The following is a 24517-nucleotide window of genomic DNA, read 5'->3' on the forward strand; positions in this document are numbered from 1 at the left end:
TTTTTTTTTTTTTTAATTGTTGCATTCTGTAAAGAATTTACACTGCACGATTTCCAAATACTGGTATACCTTTCAGATTCTTAAGGTATCCAAAATCTTCAGTGATTTCATAGGAAACATTGTTTAACTTAATATTAGAGCCTTTCAGCTGATAACTATATTTTTTGCATGTTGATTTATATTTTGATAATTTTGTATAGGAAACTTGTCTGTTTTACAAAAGCAGCCCCTTTCTCAAGTTTCTATTTGTTCCCCTTTTCTAACTCCTCATATGCTACCCAGTTGAGGGCAAGGAGTGTAATACAGTATAAATATAAAGTACAGTCCATAAGTTAACACAAACAAGGTATACATTGTCTCTTGAGTTTGTATCATCACACAGAAATGCCAATTATATATGAATGTATGTACACATAGATGTGTATATCAACATAAATATGTTTATACACACAGTTATAGAGGTGATGTCAAAATAGTTAACTAGTGCAGTATTCATTAGGAATAGATGCAGGCTATAAGTGGTATATATGTTTTGTGCATATATATATATATGTGTATATATTTGTAGAAATTAATATAGCATGCTATTAATAGTGAAAACCTTAGGTGTAGCAGCTGGTAGGAAAATGTGAGAGGCTTCATTGCCTCTATCCTCTATTTGAAAGGATATCCTCTGAAAGGATAAATTCTATCCTTTCAAAATAAACTAGAACACAATGTATGATTTGTCCAGTGGTTTGTAGTTTTAATTATTCTGATAGTTGAGGTTATTCAAGACCATTATAGATATTCTAATCTGATTTCTAAAGGAATTGCTGCTATTTTCTAAGTCAAAATTGATCCACAAAATTGAAACCAAATACTCCTAGGACTTGACTTAACTAGGTGTCAGATATCTAGGTACTAGTATTTGGCTTTGTCTCTCTGAGCTTATGTTTTCTCATATGTAAAATAAGAACAATATATTTCTATAAGTATGTTGTAATCTGCACATAAAAGTTGTTTTTTTGTTGTTTTTTTTTAAAGAATTTAGTCAACATGTACAAAAAAAAGTGCAAAGAAATTTTGGTTAAGATACATTAATAGGGTACGTGTTATAAGCCTTAATTATATAACGAATGATATTTATCATTCATATTTTAATCTGTTTTTTATATTTGATGTAGTTAAAGTTATGATGTGGACCAGGTGCAATGGTATATGCTTGTAATCCCAGCGGCTTGGGAGGCGGAGGCAGGAGGATCATGAGTTCAAAGCCAGCCTTAGCAATTTAGCAAGGCGCTAAGCAACTTAGTGAGATCCTTTCTCTAATAAAATACAGATGGGACTAGAAATGGACTCAGTGGTTGAGTCCCCTGAATTCAACCCCTGGTACCCCCCACCCAAAAATGCTAGGATGTGATCATAAAGGCAAACATTAATTTTAAAAAAATGCTCCATTATATTTAATTTAAACATATTTTGTTAAATGATTTGAAATTGCTCAAAAAAATTAAGGGATTTAATCCATCTAAGAAAAGGATTGTCTCTAACTCAGTGGGAATAGTACAGAGTGAGTGTATTCAAACTGCAGAAAACAGGCACAATAGCGTATATGACCCTTTCAAGCAAAAGACATTACAAAGGGCCTTTAATACATGAGAAAGAAAAAAACTCAGGGGCTCATGGCAGGAAAGAAAGCTTCAACTAGGAGAAACTTAATAGCTGCTTAGAGTCATTTAATAGCAGACCTGTATAAAAATGGCAGTACCATCTTGATTCCAAATAGCAACTGATACTATGAAAAATCAAAATTGAAAATCAACTTATAACAAAAGAAAAAGATCACTACTGCTTTCACAGTTTAAAATGGTTACTAATAAAGTACTCATAATTTTTCTTACTGTTTTTCTGGTACAGACTTATTGATTATCCTTATCAGGTATTACCCCAAGCATCTCTAGAGTCTGACTCATCATTCAGACCCTTTAGGCCACAATGACTTACTTTTGACTTTTTTACCTACACAGCTGAAAAAAATTATTTTATATAACAGGCTTTATAATGTTCAGTTACATTTATTTAAAGTATTCTATCATTCTGGGTTCAGATTTGAAAAGAGAAAGATAAATTTTGTTTTAATAATCAGAAACGTGATGCTGAAATAGCCAAGACCATGATGGAAGAGCACGAGAGAATGATGAAGGAAGAGCATGCTGCCGAAGACAGAAGAAACAAAGTGAAAGCACTGTACTGTCTTGACTTGGAGAAACAACTGGAAGAACAAGAGAGAAAAAAGCAGGACGCTTATGAGCACTTGCTGAAAGAGAAACTCATGATTGATGAAATTGTTAGGAAAATCTATGAAGAAGATCAAATGTAAGTTTGTCATGGAAACTTAAAATTCTTAATGCCTGAACATTTACTTCAGATTTGTCATAGGTTTGTTGTGAAGAGGTGAAGCACATATAACAGTGTGAATACATAGTAAATGCTCAATAAATATTAGTTATGATCACAAAAATTGAGACCAGCTCTTCTTTATCTTTGTCAGCATGATTGTTAATAAGTATCTCATAATTAATAAATGCTTATTTACTGACTGAGTGACCTAAATCTTTGTTTCTTAAATATATCCATACCATATGTTATGGGACATGTTTTCTGATAAATTTCCTTAGTAGACAGCTTAAGAGTAGACTACAAGGCTCACGTTAACGGGTCATAGCCTTTGTGAAATGAGATGCATAAAACTCCATTAGTAGGTTAAAAGAGAAGTACAGTAGTATTTTATACAGAGAAAATTTGTAGTGTCACGTAATAGGCATTTGTTGTATTAATGAACAAACTGTAAATAGGGAAGTTGTTTCCCCGAACATTATTATTAACAGAAAGAACTTTTTATTTTTTGATATTTTATTATTTCTTTTACTATAAAACTATATCTGCTATTGCTCTTTAGGGAGAGACAACAAAAATTAGAAAAAATGAATGCAACTAGAAAATATATTGAGGAGTTTCAGAGAGAGCAGACTATCTGGAGAAACAAGAAACGTGAGGAGATGGAAGAAGAAAACAGAAAAATCATAGAGTTTGCCAACATGCAGCAGCAAAGAGAAGAACATAGGATGGCAAAAGTTCAGGAAAATGAGGAAAAAAGGCTGCAGCTTCAGAATGCGGTATTAAAATAACCACTTCTCTGACACTGGTGAATTTCTGAAATAATTAGGTATCGAATTTGGATCCTATAAATATATGTATTTTTAAATTTAATAGCTGACTCAGAAATTGGCGGAAATGCTGCGGCAACGTGAAGACCTGGAACAAGTACGACAGGAATTATACCAGGAAGAACAAGCTGAAATATACAGGAGGCAACTAAGAGTAAGTTTCAGATATTAAAAGAATTATTAATAGAAGACTATAATATTGAGATGAAGCAGTAGAATGAGTAAATTTAAACCCAACCTATTGATAATCGCACTCTAGGTAAATGGTGTAAACAATGCAGTTAAAAGACATTTTCAAGTTGAATAAAAAAGCTTCACTCAGAGAACAGTTCATAGACTGTATCATAAAAAGTGTAATGTAACTGTGTTGTCTATAATCAGCACGATTTAAGTATGAAGACAACATGTAGTTTAAAGCAAAAAGAGATATACATACTGCATAGACCCTAGTCAATTAAAAGCAAGTTGGAGTGCCTATTTTACTATAAGACCAAGTCAACTTCAGAACAAGGATTTTTGTAAGATTAATGTAGTGGATATAATAGTTCCAAAGGCATATGAACCTAACTAGCAAACCTTCATAATACATGAAGAAAAACTGACAGGTTTGAAAAGAGAAATAGACAAATCCACAATCAAGAGTTAAAGATTTTAATATTCCTTTCTTACTAATATATAGACTAAGTGGTCTGAATCACAGGATACAGTACTGAGCAACAATGTCAGCAAACCTAACCTAACTGACATTCAGAGAATACTTCACCCAACAGCAGCAGGATACAAATTCCATTGAAGTACACATAGAACATTCACCAAGACAGATCATATTCTAGGATATAAGTAACTCTCAATAAATTCACAGGGTTTTAAAACATACCAAGTATGTTTTCTGACTATAGTGTAATTAAATTAGGAATCAATATTGAGAATATACCTGTAAAATCCTTAAAAATATTTTAAATAAACAATGCACTTCTAAATAAGCAGTGAGCACAGGAAGAAATCATAGTGGAAATTAGATTTTTCAAATTGATGATAAAAGAAGAGTATACCAAAATATGTGCAAAGCTGCTAAAGCAGTACTTAATGGGGAGTTCATGTGTTTTAATAAATATGTTAGAAGATAACAATAATGAAAAATTAATGATCCTAAGTCTACACAAAAATTTGTATATTAATGTTCATAGCAGCACCATTCATAATGGCTAAAAGTGAAAATAACCTAATGAACTCATAAGCAAAACATATCCATGTAGTGGAATATTATTCAGTGATAAAGAAATGAAGTGCTGATAATGTGCTAAAGTATGGATGAACCTTTTAATTTTTTCTTAGTTTTAAAAAAGTATCTCAGGAATGTTATATAAATGGGAAGAAATAAATATGTAACCTTTTGAGAGTGGTTCTTTTTTGCTGAGCATAATTTCCTAGAGACTCATTCATGTTGCCCTTTATCAATACTTTGTTCTTTTTATTAATGAGTAGTATGTCTTTGATATGCATGTACCAGTTCATTTGATACTTCATCCATGTATCAAATGAACTGGTTTATTTGGCATCTGGAATGTCTCCAAGTTTGGGCTCTTACAAATACAATACACCTGCTATAAACATTGAGGTATAGATTTCTGTATAAACATAAATTTTCATTTCTCCTGAGATAAATGCTCAAGAGTACATTAGCTGGGTTTTGAGATAGCTCTTGTTAGTTTTTTAACTGCCAAACTGTTGTCCAAAACAGCCATATCATTTAACACTCTGACCAGCAATGTATGAGTGATGTAATTTCTCTGCATTCTTGCCAACATTTGGTGTTTTCACTATTTTTTAAATTTTAGTCATTTTAATAGCTACGTAGTAATATCTAATTGTAGTGATATTTTGTTTTAGATATCTTATTGTAGCATTTCCCTGATGTCTAATGATGCCAACATCTTTCCATATGCTTACTTACCATCTTTTTCAGTGAAATATTTCTTCATGTCTGCTGATTTTCTAATTGAGGTGTTTGTTCATTTATAGAGTTTAGAGAGTTCTTTTTGTATTCTAAATACAAGTCCTTTGTCAAGTAGGAGGTTTACAGATATTTCCTCCTGGTCTGTAACTGTCTTGTCATCTTCCTAACAGTTTTTCTCAGGCCAAATGTTTCAATTTCTATAAAGTCCAGTTTGTCAATTTTTCCTCTATGAGTCATGAGTTTTTGGTGTCAATGCTTTGTCTAGATTCTGAAGAATTTATTTTTTCCTAAAAGTTTTTTATTTACATTTTTATTTTTTAAATTTGTGATTTTCAGTTAATATTTTTTTTACAAGGTATGAGACATAGATTGAAGTATAGTTTTTGCCATTGGATGTCCAGTTGTTCCATGCTATTTATTGGAATGACTCTCTAACACTTGAGCTGCTTTTGCACCTTTGTTAAAATACAATTGAGCTTTTTGGATGAGTCTAAATGCTGAGACCTCTTATTTTGTTCTCTTCACCAATACCACCCAGTTTTGATTACTCTAGCTGTATAGTAGTTCTTCAGAATTGTTTTAACTATCCTAGTTCCTTTACCTTTCTGTATAAATTTTGGAATACACTTGTCTCTGTCTGCAAATAACCTTGCTGCAATTTTGGTAGAAATCGCATTAAGTCTGAATATCAACTTAGGGAGAATTAACATGTTCTATCTTCTAGTACATGAGTACAACATAGCTCCCTTTATTTGGATCTCTGTATTTTTTCATCAGTGTTTAAATTGTTTTCAGCATACAAATCCCATTTTAGTGTCCATGTATTCATTGCTAGTGAGTTGATTTTTTTATGTTGATCTTGTATCTTACAATCTTGCTAAACTGACTTATTAGCTGTGTCTTCTATGAATAGAGACAATTTATTTTCTTTCTTTGTAATCTGTATACCTTTGATTCCTTTTTTTTTTTTTTTTGCCTTATGCATTGGCTAATACTTCCAGCATCATTTGCTAGCATTATGTTGAATAATAGTGTTGCCCATCTTAGGGGGAATGCATTCAGTCTTGCACCGGTAAAGTATAATGTTAATTGTAGAGTTGTCTCAGATGCTCTTAGGGTCATATGCTTTTTCTTCTTTAGTCTGGAGAAGTATATCGATTGATCGTTGAGTACCAAACCAGCCTCATATCCCTGGAATAAATCCCACTTGATCATGGTGAATACTTATTTTAAATGACTGAATTCTATTTTATAATACCATGTTAACTATTTTTGCAGCCATATTTGTGAGGAATATCAGTTTGTAGTTTTCGTTTTTTATACTGACCTCAAGGTGATTCAGCTTCATAAATGAATGGGGAAATGTTTCTTTCTCTTCTATTTCTGGAAGAGATTATAAGGAATTTGTATTAATTTTAATTTGTTAAATGTTTATAGAATTTTCCTTTGAAACCATATTGGCTTGGATTTTTATTCTGAGGGAGTTTTAAGTGATTAATTCAAACTCCTTGATAGTTACAGAGCTATTCAAATTATCTTCGATATTTGGTGAGATTTGGTAGCTTGTGTTTCTTAAGAAAGTGATCCATTTTTTTCTAAGTTGCCAAATTTATGTGTGTAGAATTGTTTGTAGTATTCCCTTATTATCTCTTGATGTCTATAGGTCTCTACTGATATCCTATGTTTCATTCCCGATACTGGTCATTTATTTATATATTTATTTTTGGTTAACTTTATTAAAGGTCTTTCAGCTTAACTGATTTTTTTTAAAAACCAGCCTTTTGTTTCATAAATTATTATCTTTTTGTTTCCTAATTTTAAATCCATTAGATTCCAGGTCATATCTTTATTATTTTCTTTCTCTTGCTTTCAGTTTACTTTACTTCTCTTTTTATAGGTTCTAGAGGTAGAAGCTGAGATTATTTTAGACTTTTCTCACATGCATGCAATTAGTGTTACACAGGTTTACTATCTTTTATTGCTTTCAGAGTGTTCCATATTTTGGAGTGTTTGGATTTGGGAATATGTTTATGGACTTCACTGGTTGAGCATCCTTAATCTAAAAACCCTAAGTCAGAAATTCTCTAAAATCCAAATCTTGACATGCCAGCATGATGCTGTAAAAGCTTTTGATTTTGGATATTGAATTTTTTGGATTAGGGATACTGAACCTGCATATGCATTTTCCTAAATGTGTGTGCGTATTTGGTGCTGTTAATGTCTCTCAGTCCTTATTTAGTTGCATCTCACAAATTTTGCCACATCTTATTTTCATTAACTAAAATTTACTGATTTTTTCTTTCTTTCTTTCTTCCTTCTCGGTACTGGGGATTGGACCCAGGGTTGCTTAACTACTGAGCCATATCCCCAGTCCTTTTTTATATTTTTATTTAGAGACAGGGCCTTGCTAAGTTGTTAAGGCTGGCTATGAACTTTCAATCCTCCTTCCTCATCCTCCCAAACCTCTGGGATTACAGGTGTGCACCACTATACTTGGCTCTGATTTTTCTTAAGACTTTTTTCTTGATTCGTAAATTATGGAGAATTATGCTGCTTAATTTCCAAATATCCAGATATTTTTCCTGCTATCTTTTTAGTTACTGATTTCTGGTTTGATTCCACTGTGGTCAGAGAACACACTCAGTTTGATCTCGATTTCATTAAATTTGTTCTGGGGCACTAGAGTGCATATTCTGCTCTTGTTGATTAAATCTTTTATACATGTTGGTTAGGTACTACTTGGTGATATGGTGTTGACTCTTTCACATCCCTACTGATTTTCTGTGTTGGTTGTTCTGACAAGTGTTAAGAGAGGGTTTATTGATGTCTCTAACATATTGTGAATTTGTGTATTTCGCCTTTCAGTTATATCCGTATTTTTAAAATTGAGCTATAATTCACATGACATAAAATTTACCAGTTTAGCTATTTTAAATAAAAGTGTATAATTCAGAGGCATTTAGAATGTTCACAATGTTGTGAAACTATCACCTCTAATTCCAAAACATCTTCATTACCTGAGAAGGGTATTTGTGTGCATTCTCTTCTACCCTAGCCCCTGACAACCACTTGTCTACTTTGTGTCTTTATAGACTTTACTACTGGTTATTTCATATAAATGTGACCTTTTATGCTCAGCTTTTTTCTTTTAGCATATTTTTTTTTTCTTGTGCTGAAGATTGAACCCAGAACATTGCAAATGCTGGGTACTCTACCACTGAGCTGCATCCTCAGTTCTAACATTACATTTTTAAAGGTCATTCATGTATCAGTAATTCATTCCTTTTTCGACTAAATAATATTCATTATATGGACATACCACATTTTGTTTATCCATTCAACAGTTGTTTTTTGTTGTTGTTGTTGTTGTTTCTACCTTCTGACGTTTTTGAATATTGCTACTATGAATATTTGTATACAAGTTTTTGTTAGAACGCCTTTAAAAAAATATTTTGGGTATATTCATAGAAGTGGAATTGCTAGGCCATTTTGTGTGTTTGGGTGGGGGGTCTGGAGACTGAACCCAGGGCCTCAGGCGTGCTAGGCAAGTGCTCTATTGCTGAGCTATCTACCTGAGCCCCAGTATGGTAATTTTGTGTTTAATTTTTTTATGAACTGCCTAACTTTGCTTTTTACAAAAGCTGTACCATTTTACATTCTCATGCTAATAATGTCTGAGGGTTCCAATGTCTCCACATTTTTACCAACTCCTGTTATTTTATTTTTTAGTATATTAACTCAAAATGCGTCTCAGATATGAACAAAAAAGCTAGAACTATATAATTTACAGAAGCAAACACAAGAAGGTCTTCATGAAATTGGGAATGGCATTTGTTGATAGGTTAGAAGAAGGCATGTCTTTTAAAGAAAAATTTAGAGATTGGGCTTTTTCACCATTAATAACTTCCTAACATTTCTAGGAAAATAAAATGCAAACCACAGTCTGGGATAAAATATTTCCTATATTTCAATCTTGCAGAAAACCTTTATGTAAGTTGTAAAGAACACTTTACTGTATGTACACTGAAGTCTTTAAAGAATCCAATCTTTAAGTAAGCAAAAAGATTTTAACATATTCTTCACAAAACAAGATATATGCATGTAATAAATTGTAACTAGTACTATTTTTTGTATAATAATTTTCAGCTTTATCAAAACAGATTGTTCTTTTAGATACACTGTTTCATTAGTGAGGAGGAAATCGCTACATACATGTATTGATATAAAAATACATTGCATGTATATTCTTGATTAACAACATAAGAATGTAAAAAATATGTATAGACCCTTTTAGAATATCTTAATGTAATTCACATACATAAGATCAAACTGTGCAGAAAAGTTAATAACACGATAAATGAAGGCATATCAGGTATTTATGAACAAATAGGAAGCAGATAGATTCAGGGTTATCACCAGATAAACTAGAACATCAAACAAATCCTAAGTATTACAGATAAAAAATATAATTGATACTGAAGGTGTAATAAAAGAAACATCTAATCTTCCATGTAGCATTGCCTTGAAATACATAATTTTTAAAGCTGTTAGAAATCTAAAGGAAATTTACCAGCATAATGCAAGGGAAATGCGAGAAATTAGTAAGAAATATTTTAATCAACTAACTAAATATTCAAAAACATCTTTCTCGGTTATTGATTGAAGAGAAAAACTGCAACTATTTAGAGGATACTATTTCTACATATCAAAATATATAAGATTTTATAATACTGATACCTGTGGCAATTAGTGAGAAGTTTAGTGGAAAAAAAATAGTGAACTTAGAAAAAGGATACAAATTCAAGTATTAGAGCGAGAATGTATAAGGAAATAAAGATTACAAGTGGAAATTAACTAAGATTAGGAAAACACACTATCATCAATTAATCCAGTTGGTTACTATTAGGGAAAAACTAAGACATTTTATCAAAAAGAACATAAGAAAGAAAAAGTCCAAATAGATTTAGAAAGGATAAGTGGTCTATCAAAGGAAATATAGAGACGATCAGGGGAAAAAAGAGAGGTTACTTATTCAATTATATATTAATGTGGAAATCTAAACCAGCCGATTTTCCAAATTAAAAATAATTTCAAAAAAATGTAGTATGATCAGGCAAAATATTATGACAGCTATCTCCTACCTCCAATACTTTTGTGCCTTGCCTCATGTCCTCTCAGTCCTACCTCTGATTTCAGTGACAGCTATGGAGAACTTTTATGAAAGCTTAGACTGACTTGGTGCTGACAGTTTCTGGGAGCAGAAAGTTAACATCCACATACTCCTCACAAGGTCCTGTCAAGACTGAGCCTCAGTTGTCCACCATGGTCACCAGCTCAGCAATGTAACATTGTGTGTTAGCTTTTCTTCCTTTCCCGTTTTACTCTGCTTGTCCCTCACTGCTGTTTACTGGGATTATCTCCCCCAGTAAAATATCTAGTCTTTGTAGGAGAATCCAGACTAGGAGATCTCCTGAAAGTTCCCTGAGTCAAAGTAGTTTTATAGCAAATTATTTCAAAGTTTCAATGAACAGCTGTTTCTAAAACTACAGAATGGAAAATCATGCAGTTCATGGTATATAATTAGAATAATACTGATCTAGACTTATCAAAGAGTACAGGAACACTCTACATTGGAAATATTTTATTTTGCCAAACATTTACCTGTTTTTTAGCTAGATGTCTTCACTATTGAATTGAACTAAAATTTTGTATGGGAGATGGATTTCAGGAAATATCAACTATATTACTATATTAATTTTGGTATATATTACATTTCTGTATGCAGAGTGTTGTGATAAACTCTAGAGGAATTCCAACCAAATGAGACAGTAACTCTGCCCTCAATGAGCCTTCTACATAATACATAGCAAATAAACACAAAATATATATTATAGAAACATTTATGCAGCCAGCATCCCAATGAAAAACAAAATATGTCCTCTAGGAAATATTTTCAATAGGACATATGACATATTATATATATAATATACAATTAGATGATAAATTGATGTTTTTTAATTAAGAGGCCAGAAAGGAAGATGAATATTAGACTGGAGAAAACTATAGACAGAGTAGGACTTCAAGGTACATAATGAAGAAGGGATAAAGAAGAGATGAATACTCAATGTAGCTATATATAGGGAACAGTGTTGATAAAGCTGATGTTCACTTACTCCTACCCACCCTTTTTGGAAACAGTTGTTTTACTATATTATAAAAACTAAAAAGTAAAAACGACTCTTCTTTTAGTTAAGGTCTTCATATGACCTAGATTATCTCCCACACTTGTCTCCCTCCTTTAAAGGTGTGAAGATACAAGTGAGCAAAATGAGATAACAGCCACACCACAGGAAGAACAGATCATTTGGGGGCAGTTTTGACAGCATTGTCATGGGGAAACATTGGTTTCCTGGTCCTTCCAGAAGTCCTGTATGCAACACAATGACCTGTAGTAAATCTTTTATGGTCCCTGTTATTTGTAAGAACCCTCACCAATACAGGTGTTAAGACAGTTATTTTAGATGCATTGAGGATATTGGCTTACATGGAGCTTGTGCTAGAATTGGGCAAAGTTGGTTAGATTTTTAAAAAAGGAATTATATATATATATATATATATATATATATAAATTATAACTATATATAATATGTATATATGTATACATATACATATAATTTTTTATAACAGTCCTAATTGAATAGACAGATGATAAAGCAAGACTAGTAAAACATAATTAGAATTTAGGTATTAGATATGGATGATTACTGTAAAATTCTTTAAATTTTTTGGTGTGTTTGAAATTTTTCATCAGTGTTTGGAAAATAAAACTTGGAGGAAAAGAGTTTTGCTGCTTCAAGTGAATTTGAATTTCCCTGAAAATTGTCTAATTGTCATTGTTAGATTATTGTTTTTAAATTTTAAAGAATTTTGAGAATGAAAAGAGTATTAGAAGACTAAAGTTGGATAAATGCAGCTTTGATAAACAGGAAGTTGGAAACTGAAAAATACTTAGTGGTTTGGACAGCTGTTTCCGGCAAGTTTCTAGAATGATTCATAGTTGGTGCACATTTCAGAGACCACAGATTAAAACAGTCAGGTGTGCAAAATTAACTCTTTTCAAAGTGTAATATGTTAATTATGAGTATAGAACCAAGATCAGAAATATATACAGTAATAGAAGGCTATCCAAAGGAATGTGTCCTTTATCCAAATAGTTTTAAATGGTGGGGCAAAGTGTCATAAAAAGGCATAATTTTTTTAGTTTTTCATAATTGATTTCATATTGTAATATTAAACTTAGCCAATTGTCTCACTCTTTGTAAATTGGATTTAAGAAAATGATTACTAAATTAACTTATCTACATTATTTAGGAAAAAGTAGAAGAGAAATTGAGAAAGCAGAGAGAGTTGAAGCAAGATTTTGAAGAACAAATGGCTTTGAAGGAATTAGTATTACAGGCTGCAAAAGAAGAAGAGGAGGCTTTTAGAAAAACAATGCTAGCTAAACTTGCTGAGGACGACCGAATAGAATTAATGAATGCTCAGAAACAAAGAATGAAGCAACTGGAACATAGAAGGGCTGTGGAAAAACTTATTCAAGAACGTCGCAACCAATTTCTTGCAGACAAGGTAAGAATAAAAGGTTTTTTGTTGGCACTGAACAGCAGACAACTTATCTGTTCATCCACTAAACATTTACTGAGACCTTTTTATATGCCAGTGTTAGGTATCTGTTTATCAATCATACGATATATTTTCTGACCAAGCATTTATTAAGGAATCAAGAAACTATTTATTGGTGTTTTGTATGTGCTAAATACTGTTTGGTGTTGAGAACCTAAAGGTAAAATACAGCTAAGTCTATGTCATCTGTGAATTTATGGTCTTGGTGGAGAAAACAATACAAAAACTAATTATAAAGATATGTCACATGCATGTACTGTTATATAGACATGCATGGTGTTGATGGCAGAGTAGAGCTGACAGGGCATGAGTACCTGGAACACTGTGTTAAGAAGCTGGACCTTTACCAGTGAGAATCACTGAACGAGGAGAACTGGGAGGTCAGACAAGTGTCGCAGGGTCAGAACCCCTGCAGGCAGTCCTGAGAGGGCCACATGTAAAGCTGTGAAAAGGAAGGTATTTTGGTCACAGCAACAAAAGCCTAACACACCTTGGAATCATTCCTAGATTTTCCCTCTTATTCAATTAATGATTTTTAGTTGGTTACCAAATTGTACTGATTCTACCTCAGCAATTACTCTGAAATCTAGTTCATTTGTAACTTTGTTCAGACATTCAGTAGCATTCCCATAGACTAACTATCTTGCTTATAAAAAAGTAGAACCAGTGACTGACTGTCCTCTCTCATGGCTTGGAGAGAGAGTCAGCAAGACAGCTACAAATGGCAATGAAATAAAACCACCTCAACATACCTTATATACAATCAGAGACATGATAAATTGTGGTATAAAGGTGTATTAAGAATTGTAATGCAAAAAAAAATAATAATAATTTTTTGAGGCAGAAGATGGAAAAAAAGAAAGAAAACCACCTAATGCATAAATTGTAAATTATAAAATTTGTGTCTTAATTTTTTTTAAAAAATCATGGACAGCCCCAGTATGAGGCTGTGGACTTAGCTTTAAGTGTCAGGAGGATTGGGCCATGTTTTTGTTTTGGCCTCAGGCAACAAAAAATCATCATTCCATTAGACTTACACTGCTAAGCGTGAGGTTCTGATCCTGCTTTTTAAGAGTTCAGAACTATTCCTAGCTAGTGTTTACCTCTAAAGAGTTTTGTAATTAGACAAAATCTGAAACTCCCCATAATTTCCTACTATGAGAGCTATTCAGAATTTCTCTTATATGGGTAAATAGGTTTCATGCTATCTAAGTCATTTACACTATTTACCAGAATTTTTTTTAGGATATACACTTACTGTGACCAGTGTCCAAGGAAGGAAATTGCTATATTTTACCTAACTGAGATACTCTGCATTATTGGACAAAAATCTAAGTGTGCTTTCCCCCAATATTACAGGAGTTTCTTACATCTCCCCTTTATTAAGAATGTCACAATTAGAAATTGAGTCTCATTAACGGTAGATGAGTGGTTAGTTTATTGTTCTCTCATATGAAAATCTACAGGTAGGCAATCCAGGGCTGAAATGGAAGTGTGTTCCATGGTCTTCAGGGACTCAGACTCCTTCCAGCTTTTCACTCCGGCATCTATGGGTGTAACCCATAGATGTGTATGATCTCAGCTAGATCTTTAGCCTTTGTATCCATGTTTCAAGCAGAGATAGTGATAAAAGGTGGAAGCTTCCATATGAAGGTCATTTACATTCCACTGACTTTGTGGCCACAGCTGGCTATAAAGAAGCCTTAGAATTGTAACTCAAAAAATAAAAATCAGGTACAACAATTTCATGGCAGATTCCAATACCCTATTTTATCTTAGAGACAAATTAATTAAGAGCAACTCAACCCTTGATTCAGTAGCAAGAATAATCAGTGAGTAAGAGTGTAAGTTTTTTCTCAGTTGAACATCAATGTTTTCTTATTCTGTAAAAAATAAAAATTTATCTAATATAGTAGATAAAAATATTTTGAGAAGCAGTTCCAGTTTTCAGTCACATTGGATTGGCTGTGTGCCAGCATTCTTTTTTATATTTATCCAGTAACTTAGATGAGTTATTAGCTTATATAGGAGTTTGTTTTCACATACTCCGTTATGGTTTATATATCTTTGATGAGGAGTAGACTGAATAAGTAGTGACCTCAGTGTATTATTTCAAGGGAAAATTTAGCATTACTCTCAAGCAATTCCTGGTAGAGATGCATCACTATTTCAATGATCTGCATTTTGTATCCTTCTCTATCCAATAGGCACATTTGGATACAGTTCCATGAGTCCCTAATTAAGACCTCAAACTTTGACCTACAGTCATAACATTTGCACTACATGGCACAGAATTTTAATGTGATTGAGTGTTAAGGGTTTTTCCTGAGAAATGCTGGTTCTTCTGCTGGAATTCTTGCTGTTTCTCCTGTGCTTCATATGGACTTTGAAAAAATTTGATGTATATAAGAAAATATTTATCCTTTAGATAACTCTGTTTTATTCACTAATTGTTTTTGTCTTACACAGTAAACTGTTTTTACACTGCTTATTAGGAAATCATTCCTTTAATACTTGGTATTGACATTTTGCTTTATATACTTGTTTCCTTAAAAAATTGTAGTCATAACTATTATTCTTGTAACTTTAAAAAATGAAAAAAGTTATGTGTGTACATATAAAATAGTATGAGATATTATGCACTAATATCTTTTGAACTTATTGTCACAAATAATTCATTAATTTTATCACCCAATTCACTGAAAGAATAGTTTTATTTGAAAACTTTTTAAAAGATTAACCTATTCCATGACCATTAATAAAACCTGATTTGCATTTCCAGCAACGTGAGCTGGAAGAATGGCAGTTACAGCAAAGAAGACAAGGTTGTATTAACAATATTATTGAGGAAGAAAGGCTAAAACTTCTCAAAGAACATGCTACAAAATTATTAGGATATCTCCCTAAGGTAAGTGAGATTTAGCTCAAGGTATAATCTTCGTGGCCTCTAATAGTGGAAAAAATGTGATATTAGAACAGACACTAGTATGGCAATATGTAAATCAATGGATGTGTAACTGATGTGATTCTGCAATCTGTATATGGGGTAAAAATGGGAGTTCTTAACCCACTTGAATCAAAGTGTGAAATATGATATATCAAGAACTATGTAATGTTTTGAACAACCAACAATAAAAAATTTTAAAAAAAATTAAAAAAAAATAAATAAAAACTGGTTTGTTCTTGAAAAAAAAAAAAAAGAATATCAGAAAATGAAGTTGTCACACATATCTTGCTCTGTTATAAAGCATTAGTGGAACTTTGGCCAGGCATTGAATCTCACTGGGATCATATTTAAACATCTCTAAAATGAGAGAGTTGGTCTTGGCACATTGAGCTATGAGATTATTTATTGAATTTAGATTTTAGGCTCTTTTCTCCCTTTTCAGCATCAGAGATCTAGAAATAAACCACCCTAAAGCAACCACAATACTTTATGTACCAATGTGAAAACATTGTAATTGGTAACACAGTGACAGGCCTATGCTTGAACTGAGTTTGAGACAGATCTTTTCTATATTAGGAGGTTATGTTTTAACTAGGTCTAGGTAACTTTAATTTTTAAAAGTAATTCCAAAAGATCATACATTTTCATAGATATCTCATAAAATAATGAGTTTCATAGGTCACCTCAACATCTAGACTCATATAATTAAAATCACCATCCTTCAAATATATAAATCTATCTTTTGATTTTTTACTAATGTCATAGAATCAAATGCATCTTTAATGTTCAGTCCAAAACTAAGGAAGAAGAAAGATAAATATATGAGTAATTATTGCCTGGCTTCAGGACCTTATAGTCTAATTGTTTAGAATTAATGAAATTAGTTATGTTTATTATTATTCTCAATGGACTTATTAATGAAAAATCTATATGTAATTGATAAATTTCATAAAATAGTTATAAATTCTAGGAGAGTAACTGAGTGTCAATATTTTTTGTGGGGAGAATAATTGTGGCGGCAGGAGGATGATCTAATAATCCTGATCACCCAAAAATGACCTTTATTCTTTGTCTTAATGGCCCCAAATGACCTAAATGATTGTTTTAATCATTTGGAAAATATTGATTTAAGTTTCATAAATTTTATTGAATAAATTTCATTGTTTTGGATAACTTAACTAACCTCTTCCTTTAGAATGCAAGATAAATATTTCAGTTTAATTTTGTTTTAAAGAGGCTTTTGCTGTTTTCTATAGGGGAAAAGAAAAATAAATAGAAGTATGAAGAATTTCAAAGGGCTTGTTTAAATGACTTAACTCCAAATCTGGATTCTTTCCTGACAGATAGAATGTTCACTGATTAGCCATAGAAGAGAGGCATGAAGAACTGATTCCATGTATGAGTCTAGTAGAGCTTAGTCTCTTCACCTTTAACCTCCATCTTATTATAGAACTGTTTTAGACAAGAGTAGGGTACAATATAAATTCCTTTCCTTCCAGGCAATTGTAATTATAAAGTGGAAGATCCCAGATTCCTATCACAAGTTCCTGCTCTGGATCTGATAAGTCAGGAAATTAGGTCTAAGAATACTTATAATGTAAAGTCATATTTTTGGAAAATATTGATTTAAGTTTCATAAATTTATTGAATATATTTCATTGTTTTGGATAACTTTACTAAACTCATGTCTGTGTATTTGTTAGTCTTAAAGCATTTAGTGCAATATTCTGGCATTCAAAAAGTAACACAAAATATTTTTCTTATAGGGAATATTTAAAAAAGAGGATGATATTGATATGCTTGGTGAAGAGTTTAGGAAAGCATATCAGAAAAGGAAGGAAATTTGTGAAGAAAAGTGATACCATCAAACTTGGTAAAATCTGGATTTTTCTGTATATTACCACTAGATGTCAGCGTAACTATTGTTTTAGAGTTAGAGTAGGAATGTTTTCTTGCATTTTCTATCACTGTATTTCATAATTTATAAACAAGTGTCAGATGAATATTTTAACTGAAAATTTATTTTACATATATGCATGCATATGTGCTCCTAGGCTCCAAACTTAGGAGGCTAGCTTCTCAGTACCTGTCCTACTGTTCAGAGATTTTTTTTTTTTGCATCCCATCTTCTAGACGGTCTATTTACCTTAGTTTATACCAAGTTCTAGGTTCTAGTGAACTGCCTCCATCTCTAGTTATGTTTAGCAACTTTACTAATTTGGTTTGGCCAGGGAAATGCATATTTAGACTTTGGTTTTAAAGTACATTTTGCTGTCAAATATAAAAGAGGAGAATAGTAAATAAAGAGAGTAAGAATTTAAAGTGCTTTATTACTGGATGAGCTTGATCATCATAGGTACTTAAAAAGAATCTCTCTAGTTCATAAATGAATATAAAATTATTAGAACATAAATAATTTTTAATTGACAGTAAATTTACATGTATTTATCATGTTCAACAGTGTTTAAAAGTATAAATACATTGTGCAATGATTAAATCTAGCTAATTTACACATATATTAACTCACATAGTTACCATTTTTGTGTTAAGAGCACATAACAACCATTTTTTGCATTTTTCAAGAACATAATATATTGTCATTAAACATAGTCATCATGCTATGTAATAAATACCTTATTCCTCTTAGTTGTGATTATGTATCCTTAGACCAACATATCTATATGTCCCCTCCAATCACTCATCCTTGCCGCAGTCCGGCTGCAGCAAAATAACGGGAGTGGGGGGTGGGGGGGGTGGGTGACGAGCAACTTGTGTACATTGATACAGCAGGAGTGGGAGCCGTTTATTGTAGGACAGGAGGGGTATTTATACATTCCACACAGCTTATCTTAATTAACATAAACTAGATACAGCAGTCAACCAATAAGGAATCTCCACACTTAATGGCTCGCTGGTGTTACTTCACAAACCACTCCCTCTGGCAAAATGCCAGGCGCCATCTTGACTTGTTTACAGACCCTAATACATCCTCTGGCAACCACAATTCTGGTCTCTACTTGTGAGATTAGCTTTTTTTTTTTTTTCCCCCCAGAAACTACATGAGCGAGATCGTACATTGTCTTTCTGTGCCTGGCTTATTATGATAACATAATGTCCACAAGGTCATCCATGTTACTGCAAATGATGGCATTTCATTCTTTTTGTTTGTTTGAATAGTATCACATTATGTATATTTATCACATTTTCTTTATCCATTCATCCATTGTTACATATAGGTTAATTCTATATTTTGATTATTGTGAAAAGTGTTGCAGTAAACACAGGCGTGCACATGTTTCTTCACCATATGGATTTCATTTATTTTGGATATATATCCAATAATGGGATTACTATTTTTAATAAATGAGGAACTTATATACTGTTTTCCATAATGACTCTGATAATTTATATTCCCACCAACAGTGTGCAAGTTTTTCTTTTCTCCACACCCTTACCCAGTACTTGTTGTTATTAGTCTTTTTGGTAAACTCCATTCTAACTAGAGCAAAGTAGTATCTTGTTGTGGTTTTTATTCACATTTCCATGATCATTAATGATATTGAGCATTTTTTTCATATACTTGGTTTATATGTGTTCTTTGGGAAACGTCTAATTATGTCTTGCCCATTTGTAAAGTGGGATTTTTTTGTATTGTTATTAAATTGAGTTCCATATGTATTTTAGATATTATCAGATGTATACTTTGCAAAAAAAATTTTGACATTCTGTAGATGTCTCTTCACAGTTGACTGTTTATTGTATAGAAAGCTTTTAGTGTATTCTAAGTCCATTTAACTCATTGCTTGTGTTTTTGAGGTCATATCCAAAAAAATAATTGGCCACCACTAACCAGATCAATGTCTAGAAGCTTTTCCACTGTTTTCTTTTAGTAGTATCTTAATTTCAGGTATTACATTTAAGTCTTTGATCCATTTTGAATTAATTGTTGTATATATTGAGAGATAAGGGTCTGACATTCTTCTGCATGTGGATATCTGACTTTCCTAGTACCACTATTTTGAAGAGACCATCCTCTCCCCATCATGTATTCTTGGCATCTTTGTTGAAAACCATTTGGTTGTAAATGCATTAATTTATTTGTGCTTTTTTTTTTTTTTACCTTGGTCTATGTGTCTGTTTTTATGCCAGTACCATGCTGTTTTGGTTAATATAACTTTGTAATATGTTTTGAAATCAGGCATTATATGCCTCTGCCCCCCGCCCTTATGTTGGCTATTTGGGGTCTTTTGTATTTACACATGAATTTTAGGATTTTTTCCTATCTCTGTGAAGAATATAATAGGTGTTTTGAGGTGGACTTCATTGATATGTCTTTTTGGGTGGTATAAACATTTTAATAATATTTGTTCTTCTGTGAATATGGAACATCTTTCATTTGTATTTTTTTTCAATTTTTTTCATTCAATATTCTGTAGCTTTCAGAACAGATATCTTTCACCTCATTTGTTAAATTTACCTTTTTTTCTTTGTTTTTGATAACTTTTGTAAAAAGGATTGCTTTTTTTTTTTCCAGATAACTTTGCTATTAGTGTATTGAAATGCTACTGATTTATCATGTTGACTGTTGTATCCAATAACTTTACTGAATTTATTTGATCTAACAGATATTTGGTATAGTCCTTAGGGTCTTTTATATATAAATCATTTGCAAATAAGGACAGTTTTTCCTTTTCAATTTAGATATCTTTTATTTCTTTCTCTTGCCTAATAAAATGCCCTAGCCTAGGACCTCCTCTGGTATTTTGAATAAAAGTAGCACAAATCAGTTTCCTTGTCTTTTTCCAGAGTTTAGAGGAAAAGCTCAACTTTTCTATTTGGTACTATGTTAGCTATTTTGTCATATGACTTTGATTGTGCTGAGGAACATTCCCTCTATACCTGGTTTCTTCAGCATTTTTATCATAAAGGGATATTGAATTTTATCAAGTGTTTTTTATGCATCTGTTGAAAGTTTTTATTCTTCATTCCACTAGGGTGATATGTTTATATGTTGAATCATTTTGCATTCCTGGAATGATTTCCACTTGATCATGGTGAATGATGTTTATGTACTATTCAATTTGATATTTTGTTGATTTTTACATGTGTGTTCATCAGAGATATGGCCTCTAATTTGTTTGGTTATGCCTTTTCTTATTTTGGTATCAGAGTGATGCTAGTCACTCGTGAGTTGAGTTTGGAAGAATTCCTTTTCTTTTCCTTTCTATTTTTAGGAACAGTGAGAAGAATTCCTATCCTTTAAATGATTGGTATGATTCAGCAGTGAAACCATCAGTGCTTTTCTTTGGAGACACTCATTATTGGTCTGTTAAGATTTTGTTTCTTCATAATTGCTTTAGTCAGCTTTTTCATCACTGTGACCAAAACACCTGACAAGAATAAGTAGAGGAAGAAAAGTTTATCTTGGTGGAATCCTCCATGATCCCCTTAATTCTAGCATCTTGCATTCCTGCAGAACCACACAGTTGATGCCAAGATCTCCTGCCATCTTGAGCAGTAGTCTCTAAGGACTGTGGTTGTAAGCAGCCTGAGTGGCTGAGCAAGGTGAAACTACTTCCTAGTCCCACCCCCACCCTGCAAGCAGGGTTCTCGCAGGGTTTCTTAAAAGAACTTTTGCATCCTTGAGCCTGACATGGTTGTCATCTTGTCAATTTCTGAGATGTCCTCAGAACATCAGTCTTTCCTGTTGTTTCTGAGTACTTACCAGTGTCTCTTTAATAACCACACCTTCCTTAGCCCCAGTTTTACTCACACTTCTCTAACCAAGTTTTTCAAATCTTTGCTATCTGCTCCTAATTATCACAGTAAACTTGGTTAAAAGCTGCCAGTAATATCCATGCCACTGCCTGAATACTGTGCTGCCTTGAAATTTCCTCCATCAGATTAATTAGTCCATTATTTTAAATTCAGCCTCACAAAGACTCTTAGAACATGGGCAAAATGTAGACAACTTTTTTAGACTGTAGTTTAATTTCCAGTAGAATCGTTCTCTGAAACCTCATGAGCCCAATCTTTACTCTCCACTGTCCTGTGGGCATTCTAGTCTTATGAAACCCCACCAGATTCACCCATTAAGCTTTGCTTATAACACTTAAAGTTTTTCAGTTTGCATCTCCAAACTTTAGCAAATTCCACCCTCCAAGAACTAGCTCCAAATGCTTCCAAACCATGTGACCAGGTTAGTCACATCAATGACCCTACTTCTCAGTACCAATTTCTGTTTTAATCAGTATTTTTGGCTGCTATAACCAAAAGAGCTGACAAGAACAATTTGAGAAAAAGAAAATTTTATTTGGCTGATGGTTTCAGAGGTCTCAGTCCATAGATGGCTGGTTCCGTAGCTGTGGGCCCAAGAAGAGGTTGGACATCATGGCAGAGAGTATGGTGAAGGAAAGCAACTCAGAACATGGCAATTAGGAAGCAGAGAATTCTGCTCACCATGGACACAATATAAACCCCAAAGGCCCAGTGACCTGTCTCCTCCACCCAGTTGATCCATATCAGAGGATTAAGCCATTATTCCTCTCATAATCCAATTGTTTCATCTCTGAACAATGGGAACACCTCATATCTAAACCATAAATAACAATAATTCAATCATAGTAGGTTCTGTGCATCCAGAAATTTATTTCTTGTAACTTATCCAACTTGGTGTCATATAACTATTAGTCTCATGATCCTTTTTAATGTCTTTTTCATCTGATTTTGAATCTTTTATTCAACTTTAGTCTTGTTCAAGTTTAGATAACTGTAATCTTTTCCAAAACCAACCTTTTTTTTTTCATTAATTTTTTGCACAGGTTGATTATCCATTATCTGAAATGCTTTGGACCAGAATATTTTCATATATAATATCTTGGAGGTGAAACTCTATCCTAAACATGAAATACATTTTATATTCCATATGCACATACCCTGAAGGCAATTTCTTACAGTATTTTTAGCATAACTATGTTTTAACTACAACCTGTCACATTAAGTGTTTTTCATTTGTGGCATTAGGTCAGACAAAATGTCTTGGATTTTGGAGGATTGATGATTTTGGATTTTTAGAGTAGGGATATCCAACCTGGCTCATTTTCCTAGTTCCAGTTTCCCTTATGTCTGATCTTTATTATTTCCTTTCTTGTACTAATTTTGAATTGAGCTTGTTTTTTCTAATTCCTTGAGGTGCAATTTTGGTGTTTTGAACTATTTCCTTTTGAAATACGCATTTATTGCTTTGAACTTCCCTTAGAAATGCTTTAGTTTTCATTTTTCCTCTCAAATTCAAAATTTACCTTTTCCTCACTGATTGCTGGTTATTCAGGAGCATATTGTTTAACTTCTGTGTATTTGTAAAGTTTCTGAAGTTCCTTCTGTTACCAATTTATAGTTTTATACCATTGTGGCTAAAAAAAGATACTTGATGTAATTTTATTAAAATTTGTTTTGTGGACTAATGTGATCTATCCTGAAGAATGTTTTAAGTGCACTTAAAAATACATATTTTGTTCTTGGATGGAATTTTGTTTTTTAGAAGTGAAACATTCAATGTTTGATTTTTCTCTCAATTTATCCATTATTGAATGTGGGTCATTGAGGTCCTACACCATCTTTCCCTTCAGATCATTTAATAAAAACTGCTATATGTATTTAGGTGCATACATATTTGACAATTTCTTATTAATGCTCTTGATATTACATAATGACCTTTTAATCTAGTTTGTGTCTAATGTGTACTTTGACATAACTATCCTAGTTCTCTCTGTATGAAATATGTTTTTGCCATCCCTTTACTTTGTGTACATCCTGAGTCTTACAGGAAGTGTACGGGTGGATTTTGTTATTTATCCATTTAGCTCCTCTTATTTGGAAAATTTAATCCATTAACATTCCAGATGATTATCATCAGCATTTACTACTACTGTTTTGTGATTCTGCTTTGTTGATCTTCCACTCTTAGGGCCTTTGTGGCTGAGTAATGTTCTCTAATTGTATGTGTTTTTTTGTTGTTGTTTTGTTTTTTTAAATTAATTTTTTATTTATATATGACAGCAGAATGCATTACAATTTTTATTATACATATAAAGCACAATTTTTCTTTTTTCCCCCCAGTGGTGGTGCAGGGGATTGAACCCAGGGCCTTATACATGCTAGGCAAGCACTCTACCAACTGAGCTATATCCCCAGCCTCTAAAGCACAATTTTTCATATCTCTGGTTGTATACAAAGAATATTCACACCAATTTTTGTTTTCATCCATGTAATAATGTCAATCACATTCCATTATCATAATTGTATGATTTGATTCTTTTTATTTTTAGTGTACTACAGGCTTTTGCTTTGTGATTATTAAAGAGACTTGCACATCTCATAAAACAGATTATTATGTTAAACTGATAACTTTGATCACATAATCCACTTTATATATTTGATGTCAGATTACATCTTTGTGCCTATTTACATCTCAGGCTTAACAAATTAATACTTTTAATTTTGCCAGTAAACCTTCTTCATACTAAACATACGTGATTTATATATTCCACCATTACAGTCCTCATTGGCTCTGGTGGTATTAGGAGCACTTATAGCAGGCCCACTTCAGTAAAACCCAACACTGGGCAGATGTCCCCTTGACTCCTAGCACCATTTAGGAATTCACAGTCCCTGCAAGACAGACAAGTCTGCTAGCCAGCACAGCAGCCTTAGATTATGTAC

The 24517-nt window shown here is 32.6% G+C and overlaps 1 protein-coding gene across 3 annotated transcripts in view; it reads left to right on the forward strand.

Annotated features, from left to right (window-relative positions):
• Positions 1 to 24517, forward strand: part of Mns1 (meiosis specific nuclear structural 1) — a 53102-nt gene that overhangs the window by 11758 nt on the left and 16827 nt on the right. The window contains exons 5-11 of one of the 3 annotated variants that reach the window (XM_048793856.1): positions 2129 to 2358; positions 2942 to 3158; positions 3256 to 3363; positions 12538 to 12795; positions 15632 to 15757; positions 17563 to 17669; positions 21031 to 23451. In XM_048793856.1, coding sequence (XP_048649813.1) covers positions 2129 to 2358; positions 2942 to 3158; positions 3256 to 3363; positions 12538 to 12795; positions 15632 to 15757; positions 17563 to 17655 — 1032 coding nt within the window. In that variant the 3' untranslated portion in view covers positions 17656 to 17669; positions 21031 to 23451. Of the gene's footprint in view, positions 1 to 2128; positions 2359 to 2941; positions 3159 to 3255; positions 3364 to 12537; positions 12796 to 15631; positions 15758 to 17562; positions 23452 to 24517 lie in introns of those variants that run through there. The other 2 variants (XM_048793857.1, XM_015480623.2) reach the window with 2 other exon arrangements.

Source organism: Marmota marmota, unplaced genomic scaffold (genome assembly GCF_001458135.2).
Source record: "Marmota marmota marmota unplaced genomic scaffold, marMar, whole genome shotgun sequence".
Classification (NCBI taxonomy): Eukaryota; Metazoa; Chordata; class Mammalia; order Rodentia; family Sciuridae; genus Marmota; species Marmota marmota.